General features: G+C 37.1%; 1 protein-coding gene across 1 annotated transcript; it reads left to right on the top strand.

Moving 5' to 3' along the window:
* Positions 1-8,514: 8,514 nt before the first annotated feature.
* LOC126826753 (rhomboid-related protein 2) lies at positions 8,515-20,526 on the top strand. Its single transcript, XM_050555840.2, has 10 exons — positions 8,515-8,812; positions 11,159-11,182; positions 12,494-12,655; positions 13,059-13,268; positions 14,346-14,500; positions 15,951-16,063; positions 17,054-17,154; positions 17,530-17,623; positions 18,383-18,478; positions 19,100-20,526. Exons 1-10 carry the CDS (start codon positions 8,723-8,725, stop codon positions 19,255-19,257), a joined length of 1,203 nt encoding a protein of 400 aa, XP_050411797.2. The 5' UTR covers positions 8,515-8,722; the 3' UTR covers positions 19,258-20,526.
* The last annotated feature ends 2,528 nt before the right edge of the window (positions 20,527-23,054 follow it).

Here is a 23,054-nt window from a genome sequence, read left to right as displayed (position 1 = left end):
TTCTTCTAATTTTGGGCTATGATCGCAATCCTCCCTGTCGGGTTGACTTGAATCTAATAATGGGGTTTCTTTAACACCACATGTTGCATCTTGTACCATATTCTTTCTGCATTGGGTTGTATTATCTTCAATTAGCGGTTGAGGTTCACCATTCCCTATATGTGATTCTTCTACCATTGCCCTTGGATCCTCCACAACTCCCTTGGTTCTTTGGATTAGTTTACAATCAGTTTCAATGCCATTACTTTGGTCTGCTTCAGCTGCTATCTTTGGTTTATCAATTTTAGGTTCACCATCCCGAGATTCAACATATTTCATCTTGGGTTTACTCTCCGACATTTTGTCATTATGTATTTTGATGTCATCGTCCATTGTCTCTCTGTTTTCCTCCATGTTTGGGACGTGTTCCACTCTCGAGAGCTCGCTTCCTATTATTTGAGGTATATCGGCCTTTATTTCTGATCCATCTTCCTTAAGAACGAGTTCTCCCTTTGTTCCCACTTCGCTATCCACTCCTGTCACTAGTGCTTTCTCAACCATATGACCCGTCCCCGTTATCTGCGGTTCGACTTCCATCAAATGCATATCTGTTAGGCTGGGACCTCCCACTACCCTTTCTGATTTTGATATCTTAACCATGTTATCGTCGTTCACTGTGTTTAGTTTGGCTCTACTGTCGAATCTGAATGAGCCCACTGTCGCTTCAGATCCTTGTTTAGATTCGTCATCCTCACAAATTGTTGTCTTTTGTTTTTCTGCGGCTCCATGTTCCGGTGTTACAGATTCCTGCGATGTCTGTGTTTGGCTATCACGATCTTGATCTTCATCGCTGAAGTTCAAGAATATATTAAACTTTGTTTAGCTGATGTGAATTGTATTAATAACAATTTAATGCTTGTTGAATTTCAGGAATGAAATGTGGTTCTCAAGGTCCCACTTTTCTGCACCAACGCAGCTAATGAAGACGGGTAGCGTTTTACGTTTACGGACAAGTAAAAGGCCAAGATATTATAAAACATACATGCACATTATGAAGTTTTTAGTAACCCATTACTAACTATTCCTGAACATTTGATCAAAATCAAATAAAAACATCAACTCTGTATAATCAGTACAAAAAGGCGCTGACGGACGGACAGACCGGGATGGTGACACTTTAAACAAACCTTGTACAATGACTTTACTTATTGTAATGATTTGAATTCATCTAATATAAAACCAAAACATGGACATACAGGGGCGATGGCACTATACGACAACACAGTCGAATAGCAATAAAGGCTTTAATCTCAAAATGGGGGGGGGGGGGCGAATGGTTAACACGTGCGCTGTATCATACGGTCTGTCATTGAGTCAACTGGCGGGGTTTCGATTCCCCGGTTGTACGTGACAAGGAGTAGGGTCGCCTGTCCAACCTCGTGGGTTTTCTCCGTGTCCTCCGGTTTCCACCCCCTGCTAAAGACCCCTTCGCGCAAGCGAATGATTGAAATAAAATTGAACCATGTGTTAGTCCCGAAATGACCTAGTTTGTGTCGTCTCTCTCATGTCGACATGACGTTAAGCCCTATTTCATTCCAATTCATTAAATAAATAATGAAATATGATTAAAAGCGATCTTCATTAGAGCAATTGGTGCACAAAATGTTAAACCTCCTTTCATTTATACATTAAAAAACAAACATTGGCAATGACGTTATTTATTTTAAAAATTTAAACATTCAATGAAATTCATCTTTTATGGCACAATCTTTAACCGTAACACCAAAACATGATTCACCATCTTAGCATTTAATTTTTATAACAACGCTTCTCATATTTCTGGCTATTATATATGTTTTATTGTTCAAAGAGTAAACCCTAGTTTAATTCCCACAGAAATTACTCAACCATTACGGGGTTGTTTACATCTAACCTGTACACGCCTACTTATAACGTTAAACACATGACTTTAAATACCTAGACACATAAGCACAGTATAAGCACAGATTCAACAATATTTGAAGGGAGCGATGCGAGCATGATTTTGGACCTGACAAATATTTAAATATGCGTAAAAAGTATTTGAAAACTTTCACTTTGTTCAACATTGCCTAAGCCAGACCGAATCTTTTTTGTTGAAGAAAGGATTTAACGTACACTTAACTCAATTTAGATCATTTCAGGAATTACATAAGGTAAATCTCATGTCAAAAATTTGTTTTTATGCAGGAGAACTTATCAGTGGAATGAACTCCACCGGGTTGGACAGACGACCTTACTGCTTCAAGTGTACCATCGTGGGATTGAAAGAACAACACTTGTATCCATAAAAGAACTTATAAACTCAAGAGCATGCCTTAGATCACTCGACCATTCTACGCCCTACCACTTCCAACCCACCCCCAGTCTGAAAATATTTCGTCATTCTGAAACCCTATTCCCTGATCTTATCCGAACTATGCACTTTGTACTAAATCTGATCACAAGATCCTGTGAACTTTATTCACATTCACACCCCCAACCACCTCTTTAAATTTATAAAATGCGCACCCAAGCGCCGATTCTATTGTTTTAGGTTTATCTTGCATAAGCTTTCTCTTCTTTGTGGTAAATACTGGCACAATCTTCTGAGGTTCAATCGACATATTTTCACATGATCTGAAATAAAACATGGACCAGTATGGAATAATTGGAATTATAATGTCAATAACGATAGACTGAGCATGGGTTCTACAGTGGCGGCGCCAGCCGTCGGTGATTGGAGGGGCAAAACTGGGGCAAAGTCCAAGGTTAAGGGGACAAAGGCACGAGCTTCAACTAGGGGTAGGGGGATTCCCCCAGAACATTTTGAAAAACAGGTTGCCGGAAATGCAGCCTGTCAGTATTTCAGGCACAGATCGATGAGGTAAAGTGTCAAACGAACGGACTTGCAAATCACGACGAAGCCCACGCACGAGCGTCAAAGTAGGGATTCCTCCCCCAGAAAATTTTGAAAAATAGACTGCCGGAAATGCTGTCTTACAGTATTCTGTCAGGCACCGATCGTCGAGATAAATAGATCTGCCCAGATACCGTTCGTCGCCTGATCTCTAGTTTATCCGACTAGAGAACAAAATGTCAAACGAACGGACTTGCGAACCTCAACGAATTCCCCTTGTGAGCGCCAAAGTAGCGAGTCCATTGGGGACCTCGCCAAGAAAATTTTGAAAAATAGACTGTCGGAAATGCTCTACAACATGCACAAGTTTATGCTGAGGGGGGATGTGGGATTTATTCACCGTAGAAGGTATTGATTACCGAAACGTATCGCAAATACTTTTTTTTATTTTCTAAAATTATTGGGGGGGGGGGGCAAACTTCTACATGCAAACTGAACCCCCTTCGCCCAGAAGTCTTTCTGGTACAGGGGGCTTGGCAAAGAGCAAGGGTTAGGACCATGACGGAGTGTCTATTTTATTTTTGTTTTAGAGGTTCCTATAGACCCAATACTTTGAGAAACGGGGATACTATAGCAACTAGGAATGCCAAATACTCTTCGCAGTGTTTCTGTTGATAAATCAAAGAAAACAGATTTAGGCTTGCGAAATAATGGCCACGTCCCACAGGCTGATGGAGCGAGGTGAGGTCCCTGTAGGCTATTAATTATTACCTGCTCCCTTTTCAATTTTGTATATATGCCCACATTAAAAATGTGATTGTATATCCTCTATACATAGATAGACAGTTTATTTGTTTGTTCGCTATAGGAACTTATAAATTTTAAAACAACTTCATATCAACCAGATTTACAAGAAATTTAACGGTGTTTTTTTTTTATTATTTGGTTCAGTATATAATGTTGAAATTGACAATGAATGATTGTTTCGTAATACCCCTTACTGCGACGCTACGGCGACGGAAAATGGTCGCAGAGCGCGTCAAGATCGCCATAAGCGCGGTAAAAGCGTGGTGGAAACGCTAGATATCGTGCTGTGGTCTCCATGGACGTGAATGATCGCCTAGTTACCGCGTTTGTTTTAAGCATGTTCAAAACAAACGTCAAGGCTTTGCGATCTAACCTGGAAGTTGTAATGCCCCCGTCAGACCAGGGTGGCGTCCTTACTGCGCTGCAGCGACCGTACGGCGACCAGAAAATGCACAAGGTCGCCGGCAAACGTGAACACAAAGTACGAAAATGTCCCAAAATATTACAAACTTGAAAAAAAAAATGCGTTTTCACATCTTTCCAGGGCAGATCGCAGAATCTTGGCGTTTGTTTTGAACATGCTAAAAACAAACGCCGTGACTCGGCGATCGTTTGCTACCATCGAGACCACAGTGCGATATCTGGCGTGTCCACCGCGCTTATGGCGATCTTGACGTGCTCTGGGGCCATTTTCTGTCGCCGAAGCAGCGCAGTAAAGGCGCCAACCCGGTCTGAAGAGGTAAAGAACGCGACTTTTTTCAAGTTTGTAAATATTTTGGGACATTTTCTCGCGTTGTGTTTACGTTTGCCGGCGACCTTGTGCATTTTCGCGTCGCTGTACGGTCGCAGAAGCGCAGTAAGGACGCCGCCCGGTCTGACGGGGGCATTATGAATTCTTCACAATTTCGAGTACATAAGTTTTTTGTTTATATTCACTAGACATTTTTTTTTTTAATTAACCTACAGTTATAGCCTTTGATCACTTTGAAAACATTGATGTAGCTCTAATAGTTAAAGGTTATTATTCAATAGACTTGAAATATATATACGTGTATGATACAAAGATGTCCGTGGCTTTTGTCAAATGTTGATAATTACTTCGAGTTATTTCGTACAATATACATGGAGTGCACGGACGACTGAGCTGCCGTGGACTCGTTTCGTTGCCTGTCTCTGTAACTCTGATCAGACTGGGTTTGTCCAAATGTGACTTGTAAAGAGCGGGACGGTAATCTTTTGAAATCGACCATTTTACTTAAAACTGGCAAAACGAGAGTGAAAATACAAATTTTAATTTTCGGGATCTCAGTGAAAAAAATATGGAGAAAAATGACATTTTTTATTTTATTATTTTGATTATATATTTCTAGTTTCATAAAATCGGAAATGGAATTCTCTACACAAGTAGGCCTATGGTACAAGATTAAGACATAAACCAGAATTGGTAACGATAGGCTAAATAACCTTATTGAATAACGAAACTTACTGTGTAGAACTTGCCTTCTCAACCCCGGGAGTAACAGCTGAACCTTGTTTCGCTGTAAAACATTATAAAAAAAAGTCTAATAAACGATAATTTTCGTTATTACCGAAACGGATTAGTTAGCTGAAGGGAGCTAACTCCATTTAATGTGACCCCCAACTTAGCACTGACAATGACAACTTTGCAACGTGAGTTTTAAAAAAGTCAATCACACAGCCCTCAACAGCAAGTTTAAAATGAGTATCATTTTCTCATTGAGTGCAACCGTTATGAGGAACTCCGCAAGACAATTATTGTTTATGGGGCATTTGCGATCCAAAACTATCCTTTTTCTATCGAAAACATGTTTAACCCTCCGTTTGCTATGGCAAAAACAGTGTGCATCTTTGTGCAACATGCTTTCAAAAAATAACCAACAATTTAAAGATCTCTCGTTTAGTTAAGCGACTATGTTTAGTTCAAGCGACTATGTTTAGTGTTTTATATTTAGTACATAACATACAATCTCAATGTATATTTATAAATGTACATTGCATCCACTTTTTATGTAATTTTCATTCACTTTTTTTGTATATATTTTCATCCATTTTTTAAAATGTATTTTTCATCCATTTTTTTTTAATGTATTTCTCATGCATACCGGGCGCGGCCAAATGTATAATTTACACGCTGTCCGAAAAGAGAGGTTTATGTAATAAAATTTATCACCGCTTTTAAACATTAGTCGAGAAGGAACTAGGAAATCTCAAAACCCTTGATGTTGCTGACATACTGTCAAAATCAGAGAGTAGGAGAAGCGGAAATAGAGCCGGCCGGGACTGAGAGAGACTTCAGTCGTCGGATTAAAAATTGCCCTTATAGTTTACACAGCTAGCCAGCTACATTCACAAAGAATTTTTCGTGTTTTTATAACAAACCATTTACCTCCTTTATCCACCTTTCTTTTACGCCCTTTCATTTTAATTAAGTTAATGAAGTGAGTTTTTGGGAGTGGAAAACAGGCTTTCTTCTCTTCCCGCAAATATCTAATTTCTTCCAAAGAAGAACGGCGTATTTATAGATCAGAGTGATCCCCCTTTGTTAATAATTTTATATTATTTCTATGCCTTGAAGGAGGACGCTCCATCGGAGGTCTAGCATAAATCAGGTCATAAGTGGAGAGTGGATTAGGGTTAGGGTTAGCGCTAGCCCTGTTTATATCTCGAGACCTTGACGAAATCTGCAATCCTAACCCTAACCCACACTCCACATATGTCATATATGACGTCATATATGTGCTAGACTGTCTCCGATTTAGCGTTCTGCTGCTTTGGATCTCGAAGTGTCGTTACATAGCCTACCAATACCATCCAAGTTTATATTTAGGCTACCGGTACTTATATTATTTAATACATTTGTCCACATTTTTAGTTTAATGGTTTTATTTAAATGTCCATGCGCATAAAGCCATAATTTTATTGATATTATTAGGATATTTCGGGTTCTACGACTACCGTATGAAATGAAATGGGGTTTTGCCCGGACAGCGGCACTACGGCATATTCTTATATCGAATTCCAACTGTCAAGGGATCTTTTACGTGTATTCCAATGTATACACGGGACCTCGTTTTTTCGTCCCATCCGAACGACTAGACAGCTGTCCTTGTTAGGCCCTCCGTCCTGCATCACTGACAAAGGGGAACCACGCCGGAAAATCTGGATGAACTTTCTCGGCCAATGCAGGGATCGAACACCCGACCTCCAGGCTAGTCTAGTAGGCTACTAGGGCCTACAGTAGCCTAGCTATTCCTAGGCCTATCTTTATATTATTGCATATTGTTAATAAATTAAATGAAATTAAATGGGATTTAACGTCGTACTTCTCGGCACCCACTGGAATAACGACTATACGTTGACCCCTACCAGCCCCCCCCCCCCCCTCCCCGCCAAAGGCTACACTACTGACAAGGGTGAACTACGCCGAAAAATTCCAACGAGCTTTCTCGGCCACCCCGATAACGAGATTGTTAATAAGTAGGCCTACCGGCACATTAAATAGTCCTATACAAGTGCACCTGTATTACTGTAGCCTACCGTTTTGCTACTTATTACGTTTATTGTAAGTTTCTGGGAAATGTTCTGTTGAATTATCGACCCAAACCCTCCCAGTTCACGTACTCAATGATAGGAACTGATCGGATCCAGAGATCCAAATTCATACATAGATTATCAGCAAAAATAGAATTGGGCTATTCAGGCCAGTGAAAACACTAAACACACAAAGGCATGACCTGGGTGTGCTCTTTTCGAAATGACTTATTTTGTAATTAGCTAACAGTAAATGAAAATATCATATGAATACCGTTGAGAACGGTTAACTCCCACTACTCTATTCATTTAAGATGTAGGTCTACACCAGAGAGAAACGCCCGGTTAATAGAAAGGAAAACACATCGTGACCTTACCAACAACAGAAACTGGCATAAGACGTGTGCGAACCGAAAGGTTTAGCAGGCACAACCTGTGAAATGTAGAATTTACATTATTGGTGAAGTTGGGCCAATTAAAAGGACTATCAGTCCAAAAATGACCCAATTCCGCTCTGTATTACAAAGATATGAAATTGCAAAAATGTCGACATCCTCTACGGATTATTAGATTTTTCGGCGTGGCTTCCCTTGTCAGTGGCGCAGGACGGAGGGCAGGGCAAGGGGACAGTTGTCTAGTCGTTTGGATGGGACGAAAAACCCGAGGTTTCGTGTACACATTGGAGTGCACATAAAAGATCCTTTGGCGCATGCCTGTCTTCATCATCTCAGTCGGAGCAGAACAGTAGGGCGTTAAACCCCATTTCATTTCATTTCATTTCTACGGATTATTTAAACATGCCAGTGTTACCTATGGGTAAAACATTTTGATAATGCCTCTTTTTAATCCGACTGAATCCTAGCCTGGAGCACATCAGATGTCTTTGATATTTTGGCTTTGGTTTTGTTTTCTGAAAGTCGCTGATTTTCATAATTTCAGAGGTTTTGAATCCCTTGAAAACTATACAAAGTTGGATCTCTAATTTCAAAAGATCTGAATTCCATTACAAATAAAACGTTGGGTGCAAGTGGGTGTGCATGTAAATTACTGTTTACACGTTTATAACTGAGTATAATCATACTGTTATATATTATAAAGAGTTGAAATATTAGTCAATAGAAGTAGACAGCAGTATAATGTATTTGAATGTTGTTCGTTAACTGGATCCAAGGAAGAAATGTGACGTTTAAAATGTTTAACTAACACATAAGTTCAATATTATCTTATGATTCGGCGATGTTTGAATAGAAAAACCTATCCCTTCTTTATGCAGACCCTATTTATATATATCGACTCGACTAGGCAGGCCACATCAAGCAATGAATAGAAACGGGGTTCGCTTGAATACAAATCTGTCCGTTTCGAATGACAACGCCCTTTATTATTAAGGTGGGAAACACAGTGAATGGACTGTCGCCCATTTTGGAATATACATCACCCACTTGAGATTAAAAGGGTTCTTTCATCAACGAGCATAGATGATTAGATAAATTAAAAAAATCAACCATGATGTTTTCGTCCCGATCCAGCACGGTGTATTCGTACAGGGATGATACAGAAATGAACACCTATTCGCTACGACAAGATTTGGAGGAGGTAAGGCTGCATACGTACAATAATTTGATCTTCACAATGAACAGCATGTATTAAGGTCACCAACTAAATAACACAAATATAGGTCTATTATTATTTTGTCCTATTGTATTTATATTTGTATAAAGACCGTTGTCTGAAATGTTTCTTGATATTCGAGATCAGATATATTTACATTTTATTTTTCTTCAAATGTTACTAATTTAGTATAATTATCGAATCAAAACTAAGAAAAAACCCATTAAACAATATTTTAATGATTGTCATATTTTATAGTTCTGAGGTGAGGGGAGGGGCTGCAATGGGCTTGGCATTATAATTATCACTGCAATCAAACGGCAAGACAAGGAAACTAAAGAACATTACATGTATTGCAAAATAATTTGATATCTTCTCCGTTCATTTTATTGGTACACCATAGTTTTGCCCCAATTCTAACCCATGCCGATATAATAAACTTTGATTTGGCTCATTATCGTCAAACAGAAATCTGTTGATACATTTTAAGAAACTTAACATCCAGGCGTGGTCACTTTTACTTTGTATATTTTGCTATTTATCTGGCTATTTGCAATGTTGTCAATACACAAAGTTAATTAGATTATATGAACCAAATATAAACAATTAATTATAGCTCATGGATACACGACTATAGAAGGAAATGTTTTAAGGCACCCAACCGTAATGGCTCACATTCAAACATAATAATATATTAAATACTTTAGATTTTCATAGACCTAGAGGCTTACCGGTGATCGGGGATTTTTTTTTTATACAGCCACATTATAATGTGGTCGCATATATCGTCAAAGCTGTCCGTTCATTATTCTATCATTCATATTTCTTGTTAGCTCAACAGAGACTACAATATCCAGAAATATTAGCACATATTATATATATATATATATTAAAGTAGATAAAGTACAAGTACTTATTTGTTTACGGTATAAGATAAATGAAATGGGGTTTAACGTCCTACTATTCTGCTCCTAAACTGGGCTAATGAAGACGGAGGTATAAGATAATACATAAATAAATAAAAAATACGTCCTGGTAAAAGAAATTCTCCACTTTAATTCATTCTGACATACATTAAATCATATAAGCTAGCTGTCTGCCTTCGATGGGCGTCTTCAGATATCAATAATGTATTTTTTACCTGGACGTATTTTTTTAAATTTATTTATGTATATTTTATATATATATATTTGAAATTTATATGGGTTGCCTCATTGATGTTTTACATTTTTAGGTGATTAACTCCAGAATTATCCCCCTTTGTTATGTAAACGTTTTAGCATATTAAAAGCGTCATATATGATCCGATTTTCTTAAATTTATATGAACTGCTTAATAATTTTTCGCTTTTTAGTCTAAGGAGTCAATCATGTTTGTAGTGACCGTAAACGATCCCATGGCAGTAAGAATTTGAAGAAGTGTATGTGGAAACACCGGCATCCAGGCCAAATTCTCTACTCTCATTATTATACACATTAAAATAGAAATCCGAAAAATAGTCTCAAAATTATCGAATTAAAGTGTGGATGACACCACAAGTGTCTGACTCAAAACGAGCACCCCAAAACTGAGGGCTAGCATTATGAAAGGAATATTACGTAAACAGTAAAGAGTAAACGTTTGATTTCTTTTCTATAACTATACAGTTGACACACCCGTGACATACGTACATCACATTACATCTCCACATTGATATTGATTAGATATAAAATACAGTATACAATGGATTTCTGCGTGTCTACTTCAAATCAAACTTTTCTTGTATTAGGCAAACCACGCCTCACCCATAAGTACATTTGCTTTCGTAATATCTAATATATATGCAGAAATGTCGCACTGGTGTCTAAAGATTTCAACGTTAGTAAATAATTCAGGTCAAATCACCCCGATGAATATGGGGACATAATTTTATATAGTTCTAAACTCAAATATGATTCATCGTGACACGGGCTTCTGTTGCCCAAAACAATAATTACGAAACCCTAAGCACGGGCGCCCCCCCCCCCCCTAAAAAAAAATACTTCAGTGTTTAGATTTTATGTATCCGTAATAAAATGAAAGTATTGATATCTAAAACCAAAAACACAACTAAATATTTACTAAAAGGGGAGCACTTATGTACGGTTACTGGGATTAATAATTTTATGTATCCATAATAAAATGAAAGTATTGATATCTAACCCAAAAACACATCTAAATATTTACTAAAAGGGGATAACTAATGTACGGTGGCTAGGAATAATGATCACTTTCTTTGAGTTGGTCCAAACAAATTATATGCCCTTTATGAATTGGTGCTTTAAATATATTTTTTTTTCTATCCAATAACAGCACTTTAGACCAGTGTTTCAACAGGTAAGAACATATTTTAATATTTATCATGATCATGCAGTATATACAATATTAATCATGTCCGATATTTCTACAACCTTTTGATAATGTACGGTGTTTCTACAACTTTTAGTATTTATCATGATCAGTATTGCTATACAGATTTTAATATCATGTACGATATTTCTGCAACCTTTAATATTTATTATGCACGATATTGCTACAGACTTAATATTTATAACGGTATTTCTACAACCTTTAATTTTTCTCATGTGAACTATTGCTCCAGCATTTAATATTTTTTATATACATGTAATGTATGTCTATTAAAATTGCTACAAACTTGAGTATGTACGATATTGCTACGAGCTTTCAAGGTACATTTTGGGAAAGCTAAATCTGCCTATTGCAGGTCTTTCTTTTGGCCTCAAATGTTATATAAATTATTAATAATAATTTAGTCCACAATCATAATGGATTGAAACACAATCGTCATTTAATAATTTAATTATGAATAATCGAGACTTTGTTTATTATCGTAACAGTGGTAGCAATGAAAATCAAGGCTACGCTATTCTTATCAAAACTTCAAACACCGATAACTTTGCTCATTATCTATTTTTAGACTATTATAGTGAGAACTGTCAGCTCTTTATCTAAATCTAACATAATGTGTCTTTAATATTATCATGTACTGTATTGAAACTGATTTATTCTGGTACTATTGATGGTTTGTCGCAAGGGGGTTGGATGGCCGAATGGTTAGCGCGTGCGCGTTGTTTCATAAGGTATTTCATTGAGACAACTGACGTGATTTCGACTCCTCGCTTGTACGTGACAAGGAGTGGGGTTGCCTGTCCAACCTCGTGGGTTTTCTCCAGGTCCGCCGATTTCCTCGCACGGCTAAAGACCCCTAAGGGCAAGCGAATTATTGAAATAAAATTGAATCATATGTTAGTCCCGAAATGATCTAGTTTCTCTCTCTATCTCTCTCCCCCCCTCTCTCTCTCTCTGTGTTTTGTCGCAGTATTGCTTTCTTAATATGGCTGTAATGACATACTGTTAATGAGAGAGAGAAAAATGAGGTTTAACGTCCACTCGACAAACTGGGTCATTTTGGGGCTAACATACGGTTCAAAAATTCGCTTGCAGTGGGAGGAAACCGGAGAACCTGGAGAAAACCCATAAGGTTGGACAGGCGACCTTACTCCTTGTCACGTACAAGCGGGGAGTCGAAACCACGCCACTTGACTTAATGACAGACCTCTAGATTTTGTGATTTACCTTCCCCACTCCCTCGCTCGACATTAGTAAATATATTTTCTCCTTTTTCAGTTTGTATATGGCGGTGAAAAGATTGCCCTTCATGATTTACGTCGTTTATTAGAAAACAGACGTTATAGACGACTTCTACCGCCAGACAAAGTTCACGATCTACTAGATTTGGCAGATTTTAACCCCGGCAAGGCCCTCACTTATAACGAATTCGTTAAACAGGTAAGGTTTATATAATCTACCAATTCATCATCACAGACTTCAGACAACACTTACACGTAAACTGAATTTTTAATTTTAATTGTCTCTTGGACAACAATACCAATATTAATCCCAATGGACCAATATTGAATTCTAATTCGTCATTTTAATGTCGAATATTATGGACAATATTGAGTTAGAGTTATACATCTTTTAATTAAACACTTTCTAAATATATAATTTAGAGTACTTATTCCCTATTTAAATAACTTTTCACATAATCACTCGAGGCTTCCCAACAGGCTGAGGTCACGTGACAACCCCTAAAGCCCACGAGAACATCTGGCTCTGAATTTAGTGCTAGTTGTAATAGATCATCATGTTATTTACGTGTCTAATATCTAAGATAATGTTTGGTTTCTAGATTGTAGGATACAGCGAAGATGAGTTTGATGGAATAGAAAGTTCAGCAGAAGTAACATCCAAATCGGGTATCAAGAAAAGAGACAAAAATTCCGGCTTTTTATTTTATATATGTCGTAATTCAATACCTAATATTGAGCTAGGTGATTATTTACATGACTATAGATGGTGTCCACCACCTTTCTTTATGATCGCTATTAGTATAACACAGGTACGTACAAACTCTTCCGCCCCGTCACCATCATACATAACATTAGCTGCAATTTACAGCCGTGATAATTCTTATCTACGGCTGCAATTGATAGACTATTCGAGGCTTTGAGCAAGTAAAATTAGGTTTAATTGCAAAATTTTCAACACATATCATCACAATTTGCATGGAAATAAATAATTATGTTACAAATAGTGAAGAGTGGAACACTGAAATCATAATCTTATCTTACCAAACAGTTTTTTCTGTATTTTCGAGTGACATGACACACGTGAATCTGGTTTGGCGGCCATTTTAAAAAGAACATAAATTTTGCATAGTAGTTGGTTTTAATAAAATCATATAATTATTGGGTAAGGTTTCATCTTTATTTCAATGGGAATTGCTTTATTATATGTTAAGTTATGTACAGTGGTCAAATGACTACAAAACTTGCTGAAAGTAAGGCCACTACTGTGGCTGGAGTAAGACGGAAGACATCAGTAGTGGAACCATTTCTAACATAACATCTGAACCTGTCACACATATTAATTTAATATTTAGCAGACTGCAGGCTTCCATGTTTAAGTAGTAAGTTGTGCGCTATGCCTGATCTGTGATGATTATAGACCGGCGGTTTTATTCAAGACAAGAGCTAAGATTTGTACTATAATTTTAGCGCTCAGTCAAATGAACAAACATAATTCTTAAAATATGTTAGTGAACGTGCCCGACGACTGGGGTATTCTGTCAAGTACAACCGTATCATTTCACTATAAACAGACCCTGGCTAGGAATCCGGAGCCCCCTAAAAACGTCCCTTTGGTGTAGTATGGCTGTTTGATTAACATAGGCCGAAAATTGTCATTGGCATAACGCGGATCGACTAGAGCGTATTAGATGTGCATTGTACAAAGCAGACAAAATAAATGAAAGTAAATTGTGCTCAAAGTTGAATTTCATTGTATAATTAACATGTTAGATATATACTTGGTTACAGAAACCCCTTTCTTTACCGTAAATAAATGCTTTAGTCGCTACTTACAGGTAGCTTGTTTCACCAACACTTTTATAATATGTTTTTGTTTTATATTTCAGATTGTATTTTTTGCTTTATCTGTGGAAAATTTAAAAAATACCACAGTTCCCATGTCGGCTCTAGAAGGTGTTGAAGTTAATTCATCTTTAATATACAAGCCAACTAGACGATATGAAGCATGGCGGTTTATAACCTATGCCTTCTTTCACCAAGGGTATGGTATTTCAAACCAATCTTGTTATTATATGAAGGGGTATTGGAGAGGATAAAGATGCATTTCAGTATCGAGATATTCAAAAGTTTGAATTTCAATGAAATATTATATTTCTGGCCCCCAAAGTAAAATGCGATCTATATGAAATTATTATACATATTTTTCAATATAGGCTACCCCCACCCCGACATCAGTGTGCTTGTCCATTCGTTTTTTCGAGCATATTTAACCCGTCAGAAAACCACTGTTTGTGACGTGACCTTAGAAACTCCACCACAGTGATGACCTCATCTTCAGTCAAAATCTGCAGCCCCTTGGGACAGATTTAAGTTGTGGGAAGAGGAAGAAGACAGAGGGAGCAAGATCTGGAATATATGATGGGTGACGGTGGACTTTGAAGCCACGGCCCTGTGCAAAGCTCTCTGTCACTTGGGCTGTCTATCTCGGCGCTTTTCTTTTATTTGATCACGCAACCTGCGAAATTCATCTGCGCAATATGCATCATTTATGGGGGAAGCCTTCTTTAGAACTGTTCGAGCGTTGTGACGTCACGTGCTTCCGCGCATACTTTGACTTTTTGTCTCTGGGTCAAAGTGATGAACTTATGTTTCATCCTGAGTAACAATATGACAAACAAGTGGATCTCTCTGATAGTCCATGAGAAGCTGTTGCCTAATCAATGTGATGACACCTATGCAGTACCTAACTGTCTAACGGTTACTCGCCTTTCCTGTATTATTCTGCCAAGATTGTCACTTCACAAAGACGACCAGACCGTGGTCCTACGTCATTGCCGATCCTGCCGCTTGTTAATTCATCATACCACTGTTTGACTGAGTGTAACCTAATGTTTGTGTCATGTCATCAGGCATTTGCTTTGCCGTAAACTATTTCAAAAGAAGATAATAGTGATTAAAATCACTGCTCTGCATTCGGGTTTCTCCATTTTGATAGCAAATGACAGGGTCATGCTTTTTGATGCCAAAAACTTTTAAGACATCCCTCGTTTAGAGGTAACTACGTAGAACATGGGTTGATTGTGTGGTTAAGATTAGGATCCTGGACTAACAAACTGGACTAACAAACATAGCTTTCAGAGTTTGAATTCCGTCATGGGTAAGGAATATCGAGGGGGATTTTTTTAGTTTGGTTCTCACCAGGGTGAAGTGTACGAAACATGTGACTAGTCGGTGGCACGAGAAACCGTTGGCTTGTACACAATCGTAACAGTTGCACCATCTATCTGGAATTCGAATAAGAGTAGGCGTACCCATAGGAAAAAAACTGGGATGTTAGTACCAAAATGACCAAAGAAAAACGTTGACAGGACGTTAAAACATAACCATTTCATAGCCAACTAGCCTTTGAATTAGCCCTGACGCTATTTATTTTAAAGCATACTGATTAGTGCACGATCTTTTCAATAACAACAACTATTTTTTTAAAATAGATATGTTCATCTAATTCTAACACTGGTGTATCAACTATTTTTTGGAATACCACTGGAGATTGTTTTTAAATTTTGGCGACTGATGATAATTTATTTTGTAGGAGTTATAACGGGTGAGTTATATAATTTCTACAATATTCGAAATTGGTCTATGTCATTTATTTTGCAGCAAGTTGAAGTGTTGCGTGAAATTATGTGATGTACAATAACTCAACATTCGTGGAATACAAAGTGCTTATGTAGGATATTATTTTATCAATTTATATATCGTCGGTCTGTGATAATTCGAGATGTTATGTGATTTTGAGGAATATTTATTGATGTGGTAATTTGATACATAATGCGATAATGTACAATGTGATTTGGCCAATTGGGGTATGATGCGATACGGTGACTAGTTACATGTGTTGTGGCAATTCTAGATAATATGATCAATTGAGATATGATGACAATGTGATCATTCTAGATTTGACTATTGGAGATCTGACGTGATCATCATTTTGAATATGTGCTGAAAAAAGTTAAAAGTGATAATCATGTATAATGTAATATATGAGATGCAATGTAGTTATTATTTGGGATAACTGGAGATAACTACCTTATGATCATCTAATTTCGAATATTATTTAAGTTATACAAAACGTAGCTGTAATGTGATGTGATATTTAGGATTAATGTGATAATTCCAGAGATGTACAACTGGAATAATAATACCGTTATAGTAGAATCCCGATTAATGATATTACTGTATTTAAAAGAAAATTCAATCATTCCCATGTGAAGCAATCAGTCTAATTATGACCTGAAAATGAATGGAAGGAGAATAGGATGTGTTTGTATTATCCCATCTTAATAATAATCACTGTGTATTTAAATTTAACAAAACGAGTTCACAAATGTGTACTGTATATAGTAATCGAGGTGATTGAATTATACAAAAATCTCTGTTAAATGCTATCTTGTCCTTGATGTTCATGGACAGTAGTTTTCTCCAATTCAAAAAATAAAGAGGTTATGAAATCAATATATAATAATGGAAATGAACTGAACATCTATGTGTCTTTAAGAATAATAATATTTGTTTATTGTTGTTTATGTTTTAGGTTCTTTACTACAATCTGTATGTGATCATTATGTTGGTATGGTTGGTGGTAGTGCTGGTATCTATGCAATAATGACAGCACATTGTCTCACATTTGTATATGTAAGTACTAGAACACTGTTGTTATAATGCCAGTCCATTGTCACACATTGATTTTTTTTGGGCTCATTATATGGCAGTTCATTATTTCATATTTATATGTACCAGTACTGTAATTCCGGATTAGCAACGAGATAAAAGGCAATTATTTGTATCCAATATGCTGTTTTGTTCCTGATTTATTTTTTATTTTTGGTTTTGTTCTGCTGATTTGTGTTTGTATTTTGGTTTTGTTCTGCTGATTGTTTTTAATTTTGTTCTAATGATTTATTTTGTATTTTAATTTTGTTTTTACGTTTTATTTTGTATTTGTGATTTGTTCTCATGATTTACTTTGTATTATTTCGTTTGTTCTTATGATTATATGTTTAATTTTAGAATTGGAAACAATTGAATAGAGATATTAAAGAGAGTGCACTCACTAGAATATTGTGTAGTGTGCCACTTAGATTTGTCATCATTCTAATCATTGGTAATACAATTTTCTTTATTGATGCAAATCTTTTTCATTACATTTCTATATTCAAAACACTAGGCTAGTGGTCAACCATTTGGAGAACATCTTCAAACTCGGTCCAAACTATCGCTATAAATAGAGATGGATTTTCTAGAGCCTAGATTCCCAACCTCTGGGTCGCGACCCCAACCGGTGTCTCGGAGCTCTTTTTATGGGGTAGCTGCGGACTACTCTGAAAGATTTGAATAAATGCTATGTTTTCATGAAAAGCATATACGGGGGCTGGCAGAAAAATTTTAATTCTGAAGAGGATAGATCGGTTGGGTTGAAACAAACTTTTGCCACCAACAAGAAAAAAAAATGGAACCATCGACTTATTTGCACAGGTCTTTCACAGATAGGCTTAGAACTTTTCAGCCATCTCTCGTAAATCTCTGATCTATACACCTCTTGCCACATTGCCAATCGTCTTTACCATCTCACGCTCACAATTTATTTCATCCATCTATCATTACAGCAATTTGATCTGTAAATAATGATGATGTTTCATAGTAAATAGTGACATTGTTCTTCGAGGGGTCGAGATTAGATGATGGTTTCTGGAATGGGGTCGCAACCAACAAAAGGTTAGGAACCACAGTACTAAGAGCGTCTAATGCCACTTGTTCCTTCGCAAATGAGTCCTCACAGCGTACACATGTCTCAATTTTAGCTAGGAAATTATTGTATTGTTCAATTTACGGTCTACTTTAGTGTATCGTGGTTTGCTTTCAGCCCTTGTGGATATTGGCCTGGCAGTTTACCGTCGATTCTATTTACCCGACCCATATAAGATAGGTCTTTGTGGACATGGCGGAGGAATATTAGCAGGTAGGTCGGAAATCTTTCTAAAAGCTGTTTTAAAGATGTACCACCTCCACCCGTACAAAATGTGTGATTTGATGAAATATTTGGATTAAACACATAATCAAACTAATTTATCAAAAGATTGCTCTCTCAAACATTTTAATTGCAAGAAAACTACCCCATGACGCAAGAATCCATTTTAAAAAGCGTTGTTTGTCACGTGCCTTGAAGAGAAAACCCATTTGGAGCTTGTATTTGTTGTTATTCGCCATTCAATTAACATAAAGATGTCTAGTTAAACCCTTTGGATTATCCGATGCAAACTTCTTTTCCAGACGTTAAATCGCAGAGTCTACGAGTCAACTGAACGTTGAAGTCTCTCAATGTTATCAAAACCGTTAACCATTCGATCAACACGTATAAGAGGAGCTTCTTACTGGGAGTAGGGGAGGGTCTCTCTATTTGGATGACATAGCCCAAGTTTTGCTGATTCTGATAGTCTCTGCATGAGTCTCCATTACCAGAATATCTGCCAGATGTGACGCCATTTTCAAAAATGTTCTACCACTGTTGCTTATTTTGTTCTCTTAGACAAGCGATGTTGATGGTGACGTAATAAAAAAAATGCTTTGTTTATTTTCGCAGGTATCTTTGTGGCTAAGCCATTTTTGAGAGATATAAAACGATATCCATGGCAACAGAATTCTGGCTGGCTGGCGCTGTTTACATTTTTGGCACTTATTGGAGGTGCTGTCGTCTTTAACGTGGCTTATAAAGGCTATCCAGAAACTGATTGGAGTTGAATGATCGCGTAATCAAAATGGATAATTACTGGAACCCAACTGTCTTTCATTAGTTTTTAAGTTACATGAATCTCCAAGCTTTAGGAACGGGAATTCATCTTTAAATTCATATTTCTTCTTTGGTTCAAACTGATCCCGGATGTTAGTTTAGCATCTAATAATATGTCGAAAGTCCATAAACTGGTGATTTCAGAGAATGAGCTGTAATTGGACATAGCCTAAATTTCGCGGAATTTGTGCCAAATGGGACGTCATTTCAACGTTACATAATAGTACTAGTATTGAAAAGTCCTGGTTTTGCCCATTACCCAATGATCATCCAGAACTATATAGTAGATATCGTAATTTGTTAATCTTGTTTAACTTTACTGCGCGTTAAGATGGTGAGATGTTCATTAAAGTTTTAAATATTTTGTGGGCTATGATAAATAACTTATAGTCGTGTACAGGTGTATAAACTGCTTATATAAATTATTTATTATATCTATATCATGTAAAGTCTGTTATGATGATTTAACCAATTAAAGCTTCAATATATTGCTTTAAAATACAGATGTGACGTCATCCTTTACTGTTGGCGTACCAGTATTATGGTACGGGCAATGTGCCAAGAGTACATTATACATAATTTAACCTTGTTGAAATTTTGAACTCGCGTGACGTATTTCATTGCAAAGCACGTGCGATTGTTTGTATTTTAAGTTGCTTAATTATCTCGAGGTTAAGACATTGCGTAATACATTGAAAATGGAAAAAAAACCCCAACTCGGGACGTTCCTTGTGTTGTTTCAGAATCAATATATTACTTAATGTCTCGCTCTCGACCATTAAACTACACTTAATACAATAATGTGTTATTTAATATAGCTACAGCTGCGTGTTCCGTGGAAAGAGCTATACTGCTTTCTTCCAATAAAGGGCTTAAATTCGTCTTGCGTATTTCCAATCTGATTAAAACACAGATCCTATTTGATTTCGTTTTTTTATAGTTGAAAATTTCGTTTTACTTGTGTTTACTACACTAGGATCTGAAAGAGTTGTTATATTACCGACGTTTAGGTTGAAGTGAGGGATAAGCCAATGAAACAGTCTGTTACGGCGAATTCTTGGCGTGCCATGCACGGACCTCTATGGGTAAACCACTAGAAACGCCAGCAGGCGTCATAGGTCGAAAGGCGCTCGTACGACCCCTGACAGGACCTTCGAGTACCACTTGTCAGATCTTCATGTAGTGTAGGTCATCGAAAGTATAAAAAAAACGAAACGAAATATAGATCTGTATTTTAATCAGATTGGTATTTCAGAGCCGCGGTAACAGATCTCGAAAACAGGGTAGCAAGATTTACCCAAATTTTAATGCCTCTTTAACATTCTTGGTCCAAAGCAGTTCTGAGTGCTCGATTCAACTACATGTACATGTTTCAAGCGCCCGACTCAACTATATTGACCGTTAACCATCTCTGATGTTTGGGATAAGCAGGTCGGATGGAAAGTTCATCACCAGCAACACAATCATGCATTATAACTAACCCCCCGCCCCCATTTCCCGCTGAACATAAAATCAATCAAGTTTTCGATGCCGGATAAACAGAGCACGTAAAAATTGACTTTATGTAAATTATACAAAAATCACATTGATGAAACGGATAAAGTGGCAGTTGTTATAAAACTTCTACCAATTATTTAGTTTATTTTCTCTTTGTGTTAGCAGTTTATTATTATTGCAGTGGGGTTGTTTGAGCCAATGGTTAACGCGTGCGCGTTGAATCAGAAGGTCTGTCATGAGTCAAGTGGCGTGGTTTCGGTGTGACAAGAAGTAGGGTCGAATGTGCAACCTCCTGGGTTTTCTCCGGGTCCTCTGCCCCCCCCCCCACACACACACACACACTGCTAAAGACCCCTACGCGCAAGCGAATTATTGTAAAATAAAAATTAACCATGTGTTAGTCCCGAAATGACATAGTTTGTGTCGAGTGGACATCAAACCCCACTTCTCTCAGTCTCTCTTTCTATATAATATATCCCAACATTCATAGGCGTACGGGGAAATTTTTGACTGGGGGGGGGGGGGCGGTGGTGGTTGGTGCCCAAAAAGTGTAGTTAGGTTCTTAGTATGTTACATAATAATAATAAATTCGCTGTTAAATTGGACACATTCAAGAAGACAATATTTTTTTTATACAACTTTTACAAAGTACAATTGTGTGCCCAAATTTTCCCAGCATTTGGTGCCCAAAATGGGGGGGGGGATGCCAACATTGTCCAGATCGCTTTAAAGTTGCACTATTTACACAGTTTTATCCTTCTCCGGAAAATGTTTTGGAGTTCTGAGGTTTCTGAATCCCAGCGACAATATATAAAATAATAGTATAGAGATCAAACAAAACAACCGATTCGGTGATAATTCGTTTGCCCTTATAAGTTTTATTTGAAATTTTGTTTCACTGATCGTGTTGTGGTTATTTTCCGACGAATTGAACCAAAAATATGAACAAAAGTTTGAAATATTGAACTTGTAATATTAACAACTCACTAGGTAGTTGAAATGACAATTTGTTTGTTATAAAGCAGGAAAAATAAGTTTTGACCAGAATAAGGCTATAGCCACAATGAACATTTTCATCGTTATCCAGAAAATATTTCTGTTTAGTTTGCATACACCATGCAGCTTAGGTCTGGTAAATCCAATGTTAACTGACCAGCCCTATTAAAAGTATCTGATGTTTTGAAACAGGGGCGTGCTCAGACCTCCGAAGCAGGGAGACAGTCAAACATTAGGGCATTTTAGGATGGGTGGGGGCGGCAGCGCTGGGAATGTTTTGGTTCTGTGGCACTGGCTAATGGATTTGACGTACGTGTATATCTGAGCCATAGTATGCCATACATTGACACTTGGTTGAGGGGTTATGGGGGCGTAGCACTTAAGAGTAAACGGGCACATCCTCAAGAACGAGAAGATGATCAAGATTTAGACACGGTATAAAAAGTTTACTTCAAGCCAGGTCAAGGACGTTACAGGTGACAGGATATATGTCAATAGGGTCGTAGTAACAGTTATAGTATTGGCCTGGAGTATGCAACAGCTAAAACGATCCGGTCGCCCGTGTTGCAATGTTCGATAAAAAAAAGATATTCTTAAATTCATTCAGCGAAATAAATAAAACAAAGACAGATTAATTGATTCTGAATATTATAGAAATATTAATCCGTCTGTGAAATTTAAACTGGAAGCCAACAATTAAGCATATAATCCTACCTGAAACGGGTATAAATCATCGTATTTAAAATCGAAGCGTTAATCCGTTAGGAACGCCATTTTTATATAAAATTATCTTATTTTTAAGATGCTACATACATTAATACAAAAATTGAATTTTTCACTTGGAACTCAAGGCACCCGATCGTAGCTAAAAACAAGCACATCAGTATATCTCAACGTTTTTAGCTACGTTTTCTTAGCTAAATGGCAATATGATGACACCGACACGGGCATTTCCACAAGTATTTGAGGTAACTCTTTCGAAATTTGAGGGCACTTTTTCAGAAATGAGGACACTTTTTTTTTAGAAATGAGGGTACTTTTTCAGCTTCACCGTGGTTAATCCGGCACTGGATTTAAGAATATCTTATAAAACAAGTATTTTAACATAATTATTATAATATTATGTATATTCATTTTGAACATCTTATGATGATGTGGTCTGTTAATTTTGTTATATTTTTACGACATAAATGTCATTGTACGTGCGCTTTACAAGTGTTGTGATAGGGTGTGTCGTAATATCCCACAGTCGAAT

This window comes from Patella vulgata, chromosome 1 (assembly GCF_932274485.2).
Source record: "Patella vulgata chromosome 1, xgPatVulg1.2, whole genome shotgun sequence".
NCBI classification, from domain to species: domain Eukaryota; kingdom Metazoa; phylum Mollusca; class Gastropoda; family Patellidae; genus Patella; species Patella vulgata.
Note: the sequence above shows the minus strand (reverse complement) of the source record. Positions and strands in the feature narration are given on the sequence as shown.

Coding starts and splice junctions, on each gene's coding strand:
- LOC126826753 (XM_050555840.2), top strand. CDS start 8,723: ATGATGTTTTCGTCCCGATCCAGCACGGTGTATTCGTACAGGGATGAT. Junction 14,501..15,950: donor TATGCCTTCTTTCACCAAGG/GTATGGTATTTC, acceptor TTTTTAAAATAG/ATATGTTCATCTAATTCTAA. Junction 18,479..19,099: donor TGGCGGAGGAATATTAGCAG/GTAGGTCGGAAA, acceptor TTATTTTCGCAG/GTATCTTTGTGGCTAAGCCA.